Source organism: Phyllostomus hastatus, unplaced genomic scaffold (genome assembly GCF_019186645.2).
Source record: "Phyllostomus hastatus isolate PE091 unplaced genomic scaffold, TTU_PhHast_1.1 phas_contig_86, whole genome shotgun sequence".
Classification (NCBI taxonomy): Eukaryota; Metazoa; Chordata; class Mammalia; order Chiroptera; family Phyllostomidae; genus Phyllostomus; species Phyllostomus hastatus.
In genome coordinates this window covers 39,057,890-39,072,803 of record NW_025333977.1, presented here as the reverse complement: position 1 = coordinate 39,072,803, position 14,914 = coordinate 39,057,890, and the positions used below count along the sequence as shown (strand labels likewise).

Here is a 14,914-nt window from a genome sequence, read left to right as displayed (position 1 = left end):
CCCAGCAATCCCTCTTCTGGGTATCTGCCCCAAAATTTTGAAAACTTATTCATAAAGATATATATACTCCTATGTTCATTGAAGCATTATTCATGGTAGTTAAGACATGGAAACAACTAAGTGCCTTGGATAACTGAAGACGTGGTTCATAAATAAAGTGGAATACTATTTAGCTGCAAAAAAGATGAAATACTGCCATTTGTGACAATGGAGAATGATTTTTAGAGTATTGTGCACAGCAAAATAAGTCAGATGGGAAAGAACAGGGACTGCATGATTTCACTGATATGTGGGATGTAAAACAAGGCAACAAAGGAACAAACAAAAAACTCATAGCCACAGACAATTGTATGGTGGTTACCAGATATGAATGGGTATGGGAAGAAGTTGAAGAGGTTAAAGGGGGTCAAATTCATGGTAACAGAAGGACACTAGATGTTGTGTGATGAGCACACAATATAATATACAGGTGATATAGAATTATACATTTGAAAGTTATGTAATCTTACTAATGAATGTCTCCGAATAATATGTGTAATAATTTTGCATGGTGTGCTTATCAAACATATTTTGCACATATATTGTGTACTACCCAAAGTGTAGTTTGGGTTTTACCAGCATCAGCATCACCTGGCATCTTATTAAACATGCAGAATCTCAAATCTGCAGACCTTTTGAATCAGAATCTGCATTTTAATAGCATGTGATTCAAATGCACATTAACATTTAAGAAGCTCCACTACTGAGTGCGTTTGAAGAAACCTGTCTCCTCATCACGAAACTAGTCTGAGGAGAGTCTTATCATATCTTAGTTTTCTCAATCTAGTATTGGATTTAGAATGCTTTTAACCAAAACAAGTTATCACTATGTTCTCTAAAATGTGTTATTCAAAATTCCCATGAAAAGATCAGCTCTTTCATTTTCTTAAACATCTTTGAACGCTTACAATATGCTAGGCATTTCATCCTCATAGAAATGCTATGTTTCTAAATGAAAATGTGTCTAAGTTTACAGAGATAGAAATTGGCTGAGTAATCATGAGGACCCAGGCAGCGTGGCTCCCAAATTGGTGTCTTATCTACCACATTACATCTATTCAATCACAGCCATTCTCAGGTCTCAAGTACCAGTGCAAAGCCCAAGGGAAGAAGCTATTTGATTACAAATAACACTCAGACTAACAAGGCATTATAGTGATGGTTCAGTACATGGAGAGAAGTACAAGTCAAGGATGAAAATAACCCCAGATATTTAAGTGAAATGTTTCATATGCCTTTCTACTGTCACATGTCTATCTCACAACAGTGTAATGAGTCATTTTAATGTACTCAGTGTGCTGATAGAATGTATTTTACCATAATAACTGTGACTTGAAAAACAGTGTTCTCTCTGTACAATAATACAGCAGCAGCCATGACAATTTACAAATGACTGAGCTTCAGAGCCAGACAAAACAATGGAGGAGAAAACAAACTATTTATGTAGATGCGAACTGAAATCACACATTTGCATAATCACTTTTCCTGTTGCTGAATAGCGAAGAAGCCATGGACTGTGTTCATTACCTTAGATGAAGGAAATCTGGAGTAATTGGGAAATTGGGAGATTTTTTAACTTTTTTCTGCCTTATCTCCTATTACGTATGTAGGATATTCTATGTAGGAATATTCTTATGTAGGATATTCTGAAAATGGACAATAAATATTTCAATTTACCACAATGTCACTTACAATGAGGTTAGATCAGAAGCATGTATATAAGGATTTTTTTCTATCCAAACTGAATTGCAGACTATGGTCTAAAAAACAAAATATTTTTTTCTGTCTTTTAAATGTTATACCCATAATGTCTCTTCTAACTCTAGATGAAAATCCTGTTATAGAGGTTAGTAGACAGTAAAGATGGAAGCCTTATCTATAAGAGAACAGAAACCACTCATATATCTGCAGTTCAAGAAGACACAGGCTGTTGTACTGATAGCACTGGAAGAGGATCGTGTGTATCCATTAAATACATTGTTAGGTTAAAACTTGTTTTTGTTGCAGGGAGAAGAGCTTGTGATAAGAATTAAAAATATTAAATCTAATTTGACATGTTTATTGAGACCAGATTGATGTCTACAATTACGATAAATAATTATTGCCATTTTGCTTTCCAGTGTGTATGTACAGAGAGCCATCACTACATGAAATTGGAGAAAAACAAGGGCGTTCGAGGAAAAGTTCTGGAACACCGACCATGAATGGAGGCAAAGTCGTGAATCAAGATTCAACATAGCTGAGATCTCTTCCCTTTGTCCCTCTCTCATCCCTTCCCTTTCTCTCCCCACCCTCCTTTACCCATTTCCTTCCAATAAACCCACCCAAGGAGAGAAAAATAAAATGGCAATGCAGGACCTAGAGGCTCCCCAAATCTTCATTTGTGTAGGACAGGAAAATTGAACCAAAGCTTTCCTGTTGCAATGTGGTAGAAAATGCACATGCACAAACATTAGCACACACATAAGCAAGGGTAAACTAGATCAAGACTCCACAAACATTAAAGTAAATTGCACAATTAACAGAAGGCTAATGGCAATGAAGATGTAACTGTGATAAAGATGAAATAAAGTTATTACCTTAAAGAAAAGGGTTTTGGAGAACTGAACTTACAAATTGATGTAATACCCTAAATAGCTTAAGCTCTGTATAATGCTGTGATGAGTGCTTTGTTTTGATTTTGTATTTTCTTTGGGCATCTGAAATTAACACATGATTACATCCTGTTTTCAGGATTTTTTTAAGACCACGATATTGAACATTTATTTATAGATTTTTTTCTGATGCCTCCAAAATAAATAACAAGGAATCATTAAACATCAAGTCAAATCTAATAGTATTAACCGACAATCCCTTCATAAAATGAGTTTTAGATTCTCCTAAGAGAATGTCATATTTTTATGAAAGGTATTAACCTAGGATCTCTTTTCTTTTTGTTTTCTTTAGTAAATTAGATAAAACTTTTTTTCTAAGGCTGAAGTAACTTTTGGGATTTTTTTGCTATTACCATGCCTGGGCACTGATGTACAATTTATGTGTTCTTACTGTTTGGTCTGATTTTTAACTTTGTGGACACCTTTGAGAGTGTAGGTGCATGTCTAGTTGTCTTAGAGTTTTTTACCATCTCTTGCAGCAGGAAAGAAGGAAGAGGGGTTTACCTAAGAAAATACATCCTAGAAAGTTGGTCAAAGCAAATCGTGTCTGCCTTTGTAACTTACCAGAGTTTTATGTGTACAGCATTTTCCAAACTCTGCCATGATGTCGGGAGGCAGGGCTGTGAAATTCCTAATTTACTATCTTATGAAGCAGGTGGCTTGTTTGTTACTATATATCCTCATTTGTAAGTCTAGGTGACAATAAATGTGTCTCCTAGAACACAGAAGGGTACTTGTAATAGACTGAATTTTTCACGGGTATAGAGAAACAATATAGATCTAACAGCTATGCTTTCAACAGAGTTATGAGAGAATCTTAAAGTAGAATAAAAATTAAAAGAAAACTCAGTGTAAGACTAGGCAAATGCATCATTAGGGATACTGAAGTATTAGAAAAATATAGGGAAGAAATGGACATTATTCAATTGCCTTGGAAATAGATCCTCTTAGTCCTACAAATCAAGTATGGTGTAGAGACATCCAAATTAAAACAACAAAACAGAATGTCAAAAAACGTATGCAGACTTATGGATGTTATCAATGAGGAGACTTAGCATGTTACTTCTCCTATAACTCTCCTGTCCAGCATGTACTGTTCCAAATATGACTCCCTCAAATATATACACTTTGCAGAAGCTCTAGGTCCTCACTTCAATGACCTTGCCATTGGTTGCTGTATTCTTTCAAGGTCACTGTAGTTTCTCTCACCCTACACAATCATTATTCTCCAATAGTGGTTTGTGTACTTCACCAAGTATTCTATTTATGTTATCAGGAGGTTAGTGGAAAACAAAATGGAAGAATTTACCTAATCAATTGCAAAGAAGGAAAGTTATGTACCTAGGCAAAGATTTTGAACATAAATTTGCAAGAAATATTTTTTAACCAAAATATTTGGAAAGTAGCAAATAAAGACATTTACATTAAAAAAAAGGAATGTTGCTCTTCTAGGAAAAGAATGCCCTTGTTTTAAAAAAATCTGATTATATTTCTCCTTGTCACTCTTGATTCAACTGGATTATAAACGTACCTGTCACTTTCAGGACCAAAACAAATCCCAAGCACAAAGCCTTATTTTCTTTGAAGAAATAAAAGGAGGCTTCTACAAAATGGGTCACAGGCTTGTGTAGCATGAAATGACATGAGCTTTTGTGGGGATACATACATACGCATGTATACACTCACCACAAACTCATCAGTAACACACAACAATGGACAGTTTCACGGAGTGTTATCCATTACATGGATGGCTTCTTGACAGAATACATTTAAGCCAGTTAAATATTATGAAAAATATAGAGATATGAATTTCCAGCAACATCCTTCCCTCTATTTTCAGTGGCTGTTCGTTTGTTATCTAGTCAGTTACATTTGTCTCCGTCCTGACAGCAGTTAAGAAACAGAGTTCTAACTACCCAATTTGTATATTTTTTCTCTATGTCATTTAAGCAAATGTTCACCACAGGGAAATGTTTGGGATATTCGCTTTGTCTTAGTCACAATTAATTTCAGAGAACAAGTTGGAGACCTTATATTACTGTTACACATTACCTGACAAAAACCGGTTTAGAGCAGATGTGAACATTTGCTGAACTGTTGCTTACTTTGTGAGCACATGAAACCTGTAATAGAAAAATGTCAGTATTCACAGTCTAGGCTTTTAAAAAATTGGCAAATTAGCTTTCTCCAAAAATATGAGCCAGTTTAATAGTTCATTTTTCAGGTTTATTCCAAGGAAAAGAGTTATTTACTTTGATATTTATTATTCCAATTTCTGGGTCTCAATTCATCCATTATTTATTCTCCTATAAGTGAACTAAGCTTTTATAAAAAAAATAATTCATCGAGGCATTCTCAGAAGAAATAGGACTTCTAGCAAAGCTTTGTAATTGGCTATGAACATACAAGTTAAGACATGTTTATTCTAAGAGTCCTAATTGTAACATGTTTCAAAATCAGTGGGTGTAAGAATGGGAAAAAAAAAAAACTTTTGAGACTCTCACAAAACAGTTTTCTGGTCAATATGCCTAACTTGGTTTTCAAGCTAGAGGTTTGAGGTACAGAAACAAAATGGTGCTGGAGTTCCATTCGCTAATTCAGAGACAGTTGTGCCTCAGGAAAGGAGAACAGGAAGCGAACCTATTCTTGATCACAGTAATGGTTTAGGTTTCGAGTTTTACACGTGAATTTTAGAGCACATTTTTAGCCACGATGAACTGGCCCAATGAAGAGGTATCAATTTGATGCACATTGTGATGCTTGATCAAGGACCTGTAATCCAGATAGCTTTTTAGACAAATCCTTCTATTTTAGAAAATAGCAATGCTGCAGATAGGTATTATATGTAGATTGGTGGTCCTTGATTGCACTAGCAAGAGATGAGAGCATTAAGACAAAATGAAAGGGTCAAGAATGGCTTAATGTGAATTGAAACTTTGAAGGTCCTAACTCAGGACCACCGATTCTTGGTGAAGAAGCATGACTACATCAACAGTAATTTTTTTAAAAACACAGACCCAGAAATAGCAAATCTACTATCCACTTTCATGACTTAATCTACAAGGCGTTGCTCCGCGATGGGTTTTCACGAAGTCGCTCCATTTCATCTGCACAAGGTGAAACACATTCAAACAGAAAAATGCCCCAGTCATTTTAATATCATAAAAGGCTGAGATTATTTCTCTGTCATAAGTTGTAAATAGCATTTTTTAAAAATCAGAATTACATTTAAATGGTGGATTGTTCTACAAATATAAATGTGTATATATACATATGCTTCTGAAATAGGGATATATTATATAGAGTTTTTATTTGATTTGTGGTATTTAGTCATAGGTAATCAAAAATAAAGAGACTTGAATGTAAAACTTTATATATAAATGTATATTTCTAATGATAGTAGAAATCGCCACTTTGTAATAAAAGAAGAAACAGGTGGGAACAATAATCAAAGCACATGTCCTTTGGAACTTCAGTGCTTCTGAATCCCCTCTTTGATTCAGAGGCAACTATTTTTTTATTTCTAAAAAGCTACCTTAAAAACCTATCCTTCCTGAAACAGACTCCATGATAAGTCCTAGCAAATTGAAAATCTATGGTTGAGAGCTGGAAAAAGATGCTAAATGCTAATCTTTATTTCTCACAACTTTTCCTGAATCCCAAGTTAAATATTTAATATTTAAAATCTAACGTGAGTGAAAATTGGTAATGTTCAGAGTTGATATATTGAATTTCAGGAACATACAGAAGCAAAAATATATTTAACATTGTGATAATAGCATAAAGTAATGTCATAAAATTGCATCATTTGATGTTTTATTAGTTGGAAAGAATGAGTTGATGCTTCTTTGTCTTTGCTCCAAGCACAACCTGAAATGACAGTGGCATTCATTTCATTTAAACTTGTTGAAAAGTCCAAACTATACTCCCATGAATAGAATTGGTACTAGCTCCATTATAAGGTTAAATGTTACAATCTTAAGAAATTATTGACACTGAAATGTTTAATAAATATGTTGTATGAGAAACTGAACAAATTCATGTTTTGTTTTTGCATTAAAGTTCAGATTATTCAAATCATTGCTTTTTGAGATCAGATTTGTAAAATGTTTATACATCAAACCTTCCTGAATTAAAAAGCAGTTAAAATCTTGAGATGCTCATGCATGTACACACAATACTTACACTTTTTTTTGCACTAAATTTCTTTGGGAAGTGTCTCTCTTTTTTGTTTTTTAAATGTGTTTATCCCATAATGTGTCACTGAAAAAGTGCCATGCCTTGTAAGATCAAAAATGGACTTATAGATGGGTAATAAGTCAAAAATATTTGAACATTGCAGTCAAAAGTAAAAATTATTTTCTAAATATGAAGCTACTTCTGGTAAACCTGATATTTCACTTATCTAGGATTAATTAAGAACTAGAGCAATTCATTCATTCATAAGTTACTACATGGAAACTCAGTTGAGTTTAGGGATCATAAACAAAATTAGTCTAAAAAAATCCAAGAAATGCAGAAATATAAATAAATAATGAATAATCAAAAGTAAGTGTTACAATAAATATGTTACGAAGATTTTGTATACAACTGATAGTGCAAAAATGAAACCTTGAGGGAAGACAGGGGTTGAGAAAAGGTTAGCTTTTACTGAGTAATAAAAGACAAGAAGAGGCCCTCAAGGAGAAGACGTAGGTTGGAGAAAAGTTATGAAGATGAACGGTGCAACTTGTGCAGGAAATACTCACGAATGAAACAAGGAAAGAATGTTCAGAGGAGGAGGTGGGAAAAGGCTGAGTTGAGATGAATAAAAAGGAAAAGTTATTCACAGTTTTTGTCAGTGCACACTGGATTTCTTTGAGCCTCTGTATCTGTTACGATACTTCTGGTTGCTTCATAACAGAATCCCCAAACCAAATGGTCTTCATCTAGAGGTTCACAGCATCATCACTGAGACTTACTTTGTCCGTATTTCTCTCAGCTCTTCTACCTCTGTGTATACTAACTTCTCTCCTAGAGCCAGGGATTCTCTTGCAAGTTGCAGACACCACATATTTATATCATCTACTTTCTCTTAAAACACCCCACCTCTGAAAACATCTCCTCAAATCTCTCAATTTGGGCCATTGTCCATAATTGAATAAACCACTGTGGCTAGGAATACTTGCCAATACATGCCAATAAATATTTGAGATATGTTGACTAGTTTAAGTGAACCAGGGCCTTTTCCTAGACTTGTAGGTGAGATGTACTTTTCCAAAGATACAGGTCTGCATGGATGAGTGATGAAATTCACTTGAATGAAAATAAAGTGAATTGAGTGATGAAAATCACTTGAATGAAATTCACAGTGATTTATTAAGAGGAAATGCAAATGAATGCTGAGTAGCAAAAAAACAAAACAAAAAACAAATCTCCATTGTCTGTTAATGTATCTAATTCCTATCACAGTTCATTGGACAGTCTAAAAACTGGCAGAGAAATGCAAATATTGACAAGTAAAAGTCACTTTCATAAAGTGGGGTTACCGACAAAGGCTGTGAAGATTCAATTTCCCTTGCTTTATTAAATGCCTGCTGTGCCAAAGGCATTGTGTGGGTCACTGAGGAACCTAGAAACAGCTGCAATTTTAAACAAAACTGGTCCATTTGACAATAACTCAATATATCTGGTATGTCCAATGCATTTATTTTTTAAAGGTTTTATTCATTTTTCCAGAGAGAGGAGAGGAAGGGAGAAATATATAGAGAGGAAGATTGATGCGAGAAACATCAGCCAGTTGCCTCCTGTATGCATCTAAGACCAAGGACTGAACCCACAACCCAGTCATGTGCCTTGACCAGGAGTCCAACTGGTGACCTTTCTCTTTGCAGGACCACACCTAAGAAACTGAACCCGGTCAGTCAGGGCATGTCCAATGCATTTAGATGAGGATAACAGAGTACATGGAATAGAATATTCTATTCTATTTAGAAATAGAATTTTTATTCTATTTAGAATAGAAAGTGCATCCTGGCTATTCTAAATCAGAAGTCCTTATCATATCTACTTTTTTCATAACCATAAAAATACTGCTTAGATTATAAAATTACAAAATATTTCTTAAAATGTCACTCAAGCAGTCATTCCAGGTCTAAAACTCAGGTCTATTTGGGACCTCAAAAACCTGGGACAGCAATACATGCCACTATTGAATCTTCTCTGCAGATCATAGTGTATGTCTGACCACTTTGAGTTATGTTAAATATCCCGAAGCAGCCTATTCCATTTGTAGGCAGTATTGGTTTTATAATGTTCTTACTGATACAAAGTAACTTGTTCTGTAGCTTCTAACCATTGTTTCAAATTTCATCCCTAGGGCTATTCAAGGTCACTTTAGTCCTCCACCTACGTAGGAGAAAGTCTTACAGATATTTGACAATCACTGTCATTCTTTTTCACACTTCTCTTCAAGTATTCTCTACCCATGTGGAATATCTTATTTTAAATATTTTGTTTCCTTACCATCATGTTTATTTTACTCAAACTCCACTAATTTGGAGTGCACAATACAGCATGATGTTTCTGGTATAATCCAGTTGGTCCAAAACACTTCAATACTTCCTCATTCTCGATATTATATATAATTTATATATAAATACTGTTGTATATATAACATATATACACATATATACATATATATATAACAGTATACTGTAAAATTGCATTCACTGTTTTGATAACCTCATCAAAAAAATTTCAACATTCATGTTCATTTCTATTTTTTCACCTTTTCATCTCTATTAATCAAATTAAAGCAGAGGTGTGTTAACAGACTGGTAAGAATAATTCTAATCTAGTAAGTGTGAGAAAGGTAAAGTATAATAGACACATTGTTCAGAATTTTTCAGATATACTAGAATATTTCCATTCAGTGATTGATAATGAATCCTCCACTTAAATTTGTGTTGTATCTAATTTTGTGTGATCCAATCGATCTGTTCTCAGGGACTAAGCACAATGCATTTTCTTTCTCACCTCAAAGGCCTTTGTCCTTAGGAAATATGTGTTCCCATAGGAGACACATGGTTTCAATTCATTGTAAATTCTATCTCCTCTCCTAGTCACTCTTAGTTAACCTAGCAATCCCTTACACACTTGGTTTTTACTAATCACAATTATTACTTAACTACTCAGTGACTCATCATTTTATTCTGTGATTTTAAATTTTACTTGTTTCAATAAAGGGCATGGGAAAAGTAGGTTTACAGTTGTCCACATGGAAAATAATACAGTAATTAATAAATAATATAAGACTAAACTCACATAATTACAACTCTAAACCTACTTTTGCCACATCATGTAATTATTTCCAGATCTCTTCAAATTTTTATTCAAAGTTTTCTTCTCTGGCTCTGTTTATAATGACAAAAAGTTCCTAAACTGGTAACATTTCTGAGGCTTTGAGGACCTGGTATGCTTTTTGCTTGCCTTTGTCTAGGAGTGACCACTTGGGTAGGCATCCAACCCTTGGGTGACCTTTCATAAAATTCCTCTGGTTTTCCACTGACCTCTTTTTTTTGTTGTTGTTTTTGCAGGGGAGGTTCTTTGAAAGTAATATACATTCTCTGAGTAAAAGATTCCCCAATTATTTTTCTTAGGAATTTAAAATGTTATCGGTATTTCATGTTATTTTTCTAACCCCTTTGGCAAGCTGCTCTAGAAGACAATACTAATTAATTACTTAATTGCTGTACTATGTCCCTTATATACACACTCACGTACAGTCACCTGCTGCTTAAAGATGGGAATACCTTCTGAGAAATGCGTTGTTGGGCATTTTGTAATTGCACGAACATCATGGAGTTTACTTACTTACACAAACAGAGAAGGTAATTGTAATTGTATGTGCTATACGTTTATAGAGCTGGCAGCAGAGATTTGTTCGCAACATCACTACAAAAAACGCTGAGCAATTGTAGCCTAAACTCTGACAGCTGGCACTGCTTTGTGTAACGCAAGTGCCAGCCTTAGCTGTGATTGCAGACACATCCACTTCCATGAGGCTATTTGGAATAAACCCATCACCAGCCACAGGACAAGATAAAGGGCCAGGCCACCTGCCCCCACTGGGACCCCTTAGTTTTTGAAAACTTCATTGTAATAACTGACCTTTGGATTTCTTGCTTATTTTCTATTTCCACACTTTAAATTCCCATTCTTTTGTTTAAAGTCATTAATAAAGAGTTAGTCCCTGAAACCCTAGGTCCCTGAGTAAAACTCCAATAAAAGCAGAATTCCAGGCCCATGTTGGTCCAGCTGATTCATTGGGTTCTCTCTCTCCCTGCTGTGTTCCCTCTGGCACCCCTAGTATGCTCCGGGGCCTATAATAAACTCTCTTTTCCTTCAACATTTCCTAGTGGCTATTGCTGAAGGCATCTTGCAATTGGAATAAGAACCACACAAGTCAGGTTCAGTTTTAAGGCTGGTGTACAAAGGCGGGATATCTGTGGGAGGCTCACTGGGGCCCAGGCAGTTTCAGCATGTGGCATTACCACCAGTGACTGAGACCTGCACCAAACCATGATGCACTGCATGAAGACCTTAGGAAGGGTAAGGGGTCACTAGGTCATAGGACTTTTTCAGCTGCATTGTAATCTTACAGACCACCATCCTTTGTATACGTGGTCTGTCATTAACCTAAATGTCATTGTGTGGTGCATGTCTGTATTAGCCCTGCCTCTTCGGTGCTGTTCGTTGTCTAAAAATATGTGCATGACTCAGAGAAGCACACAAATACACGAGCAAGGAGAACACACTAGAGGAAATCTATAATGTATGAATTACACATCAGTTGGTCTGTGCTCTGGCTGGCCTCTGCCAATTCCAGTTTCATCGCTTGCTTCATCTGTTCACTCCCTCAGTGCATCTCCAAATTGTCACACCACTTGTGTGACTGACTTAGCTCCTAACTCGTTTACACTCTTTCCCTAATTTTCTGAATAGTTATTTTCCTTGGGCAGATAACCCTGGAACAAGCTAGCACAGACTGGGTTGGCTCAGCATATCTGGTTAAGTAAGAGAGTGGCCATCTTCACACCCTATGTGTTGGTCACACTGGGGTACAATCCCACCCACACTATTGTCAGATAGCCTGTGTGGCACTTCTAGGCACATGTACAAACTAAGCATGAGTTATGGACAAGGGTGACACTGACCTGCTTGACTGACACACCCCATGTGTGTCTAGCATCTAGAGATGCTAGAACTATCTCTGACTTGGCTCAAAAAAATGACTGTGGCCCGTTAAATGCAGCCAACATAGCTGTCTGTGGACTTGCATGTAGCTCTTCACTTCTCTGATGCAGGGTATGTAGTTATCTGGAACCTGGGTCTCAAAGCAGGAATTGGAGGGGTTAGCTTCCTCTCTTCCTACTTCCCCAATCGGTTGCTTCTACAACTCAATCCAGGTTCTGGTCGGGTGCATGTAACTGTCTTTCAGGTGAAAAAGTCCAACAATTAAATCATCAGTCAGAATGTATAAGGTGATTTAATTTCCACTCAGAAATTCCCTTATCAAAATTTGATAAATATAAATTTTCATATTTAAGGAAGCAAAGGGATGCATTCATTTCTTAATCCTGATTGCATATTAGAATTACTTTGGTTCAAGTTCTTCCCTTTCTCCACCTCAAATCCCGAGGTAATTGATTTAAAGTGAAAACACGGGATTATCATCTGTAACAGTTGAGAACCACTCAACTAAAGGAACTTCTACAAAACCATTGTTGATATTTAGGAAGTGACTATTTAAGCTGGATGAGTCTGCATTTCCAGGCAACTGGTAAGTTGTCAATAACCATATGAATAGAAGACTCCCTTTCTGAGGAGGCTTAGACAGTTTAACAGCAGGCGATGTTAGATGCCAAGCCAGTGTACAAAGTCTGGCATCTAGAGATGGTGTAAGGGTATATTTAGAGATTTCTTGATAGGAACTTGGTTTTGTATTAAACTCTTGTCTATATACTTGGAGTTGAGTCAGAGGCATTTCGGAGTAGAGGGATGTTTTTTTAAACCACCCCATGAAATGGCTGTTTACTTTCTGCACAAGATATTTAGACCTGGATGAGGGCAGTGGAGTGTGGCTGCTGTCTTGGAACAGTAGCTCTGAAAACCATCAAGGGCATCTGTGACCTGGACCTTTGTAGAAAACTGGCTTTACTCCTTGTCTCTGCTGTCATGGTCCACAATGCCATTTTGTTTAGTGTGAACATGCTAAGAAAGGCTCCTTTGTTACGTGGAAAGAAGCTTACGCTTCTTTCCCCAGCAAGTGCAGTCCTGGCTGTTAAGCTGCCTCCTAGAGCCGAGGTCTGTGTGATTTGTTCCCTTGGAGCCGATCATCAATTCCCAGGACAGAATTAAGTTGCAATAGTTTTTTCCACACTTTCACTCAGAGTCCCCTGCAAACAAAATTGTCATCCCTGATAATTTTCTTCTCTGCCCAGCACTATATTCTAGAAATCAAAAAGGCAACATAGAACTCTTCCGATACCATATACACATGGACTGACCCTGTCACAAGCAAGAAAAGAGAACTCTGTGTGTGCTCCAGGAAGCTAAGAATTCAGTTATGTTTATTACAGTATTTTACCATTTAATCCCATCTACCCTGTTCTTGCCCTCATCATTTGTATTTCTCCTGTTCTTGCCTTCATCATTTCCCTCGGAAACACAGCTTGTCAAGGCTCATAAACCCACTTATTTTTTCCCAATGATGAGAAGGGAGAGTTAAAAATTCACTTCAAGTTGTCTCGAGTTCCTGAGCTCAGAGCCTGCTAAATGTAATCAGTGTGCATCAAAAGAATACACACACACACACCCCTGGGAACCGGCGCACTTTCTCTGCCTCTGTTACAATGCCAGCCAACTCTTCTTGGGAAAAACCTGAGAAAACTTGCTCTTTTATTTTCCAACAGAAGAGACTAGAAATTGGGTCACACCCAGTCTGATCATTACAGGGCTTGATGCCCTTTCGTATGTCTTTGACTCTCAATTCAGTCCTGCCAGGATGCAGCCTCTGTGTTCCATCCCATCATTATTATTGTTGTTTTTTTTATTTTAATCTCAGCAATATGCTGAAAGGCTAGAGGAGAGTATTCAGTAAAAGTAGCAGGTGATAAAACTTAGAAAGTTAGGAAAATTCTGATCTAAAACTAGCTGCCACAGCAGCTTGAGCAAGTCAATTCCTCCTTTAAATCTCTTCTTCCTCCGTGTAAAAAGGAGGTGGTTTGCAAAACAGGGGTTACTGGCAGTTTGATTTTCCTTACTCATTTTGAAAATCCCATGTCTTTTAATCAGTGTGTCTTGATCATTTGCAGTTAATGCAATTATTGATATGTTTGGTTTTGGTTTATTGTTTTATTTTCTTTCTGTTTGCTCCTTCTGTTAGCCCTTTGTTGTGCCTGTCTTCATTTCTTCCCTTTTAAAAACTTTTTTTGGATAATTTGGTAATTTCTCTCAGGATTAAAATATACATACTTAACTTTTTATAGTCTATTTAAAATCTAATATTTTACCACTTTGGGTGGAATATAGAAACCTTACTACCATATAGGTCCCTTTAGCCACTCTTTTTATATTATAGTTATCTACATACATTAAAAATTCCCAGCAAATATTCAAATTTCTGTTTTCAACTTGCAAGAGAACAGAATCATCAATTATATTTACCCAGATGTTTGCCGTTTTTGTTGTTCTTGCTTCATTCCTATAGATCCAAATTTCTTGTTGATGTTATTTTCCTTTGCTTTAAGGAACTTCCTTTAGCACTTTCTTTAGCTTTTCCTTAGTTTTTTATTTCACGTTTACTTCTGATGTGTATGTCCACTGAATGTAGAATTCTGGTTGACAGTTTTTGCCCCAGCAATTTAAACCTTGTGTCACTTCTTTCTGGCCTCCCCTGTTGTTCTTTGCTTGGTAATGAGTCATTTTTCTCTGAGGGTTTATAGGATTTTTCCACCTTTACTTTCAGCAGTTTGATTATGATGTGTGTGGACATGAACTTGTTTATCCTGTTTGGCACTCACTGAACTTCTTGAATCCTGAGGTCTAGTTTATTTGCCAAATTTTGTACATTTTCAGATATTATTTCTTTAAATATTTTTTTTTCTGCACTAAACTTTTTCTCTTCTTTTTCTGAGACTCCAGTGACATCAGTGATAGATTTGAGGGGGAGTTATTTG

The 14,914-nt window shown here is 36.1% G+C and overlaps 1 protein-coding gene across 6 annotated transcripts in view; it reads left to right on the top strand.

The window, feature by feature from the left end:
• The window catches only part of FGF12 (fibroblast growth factor 12), a 503,977-nt gene extending 497,202 nt beyond the window's left edge, over nt 1–6,775 (top strand). For all 6 annotated transcript variants that reach the window (XM_045851677.1, XM_045851679.1, XM_045851676.1 and 3 more), the window contains one exon: nt 2,160–6,775. In XM_045851677.1, coding sequence (XP_045707633.1) covers nt 2,160–2,278 — 119 coding nt within the window. In that variant the 3' untranslated portion in view covers nt 2,279–6,775. The remainder of the gene's footprint in view (nt 1–2,159) is intronic.
• Nucleotides 6,776–14,914: the final 8,139 nt, after the last annotated feature.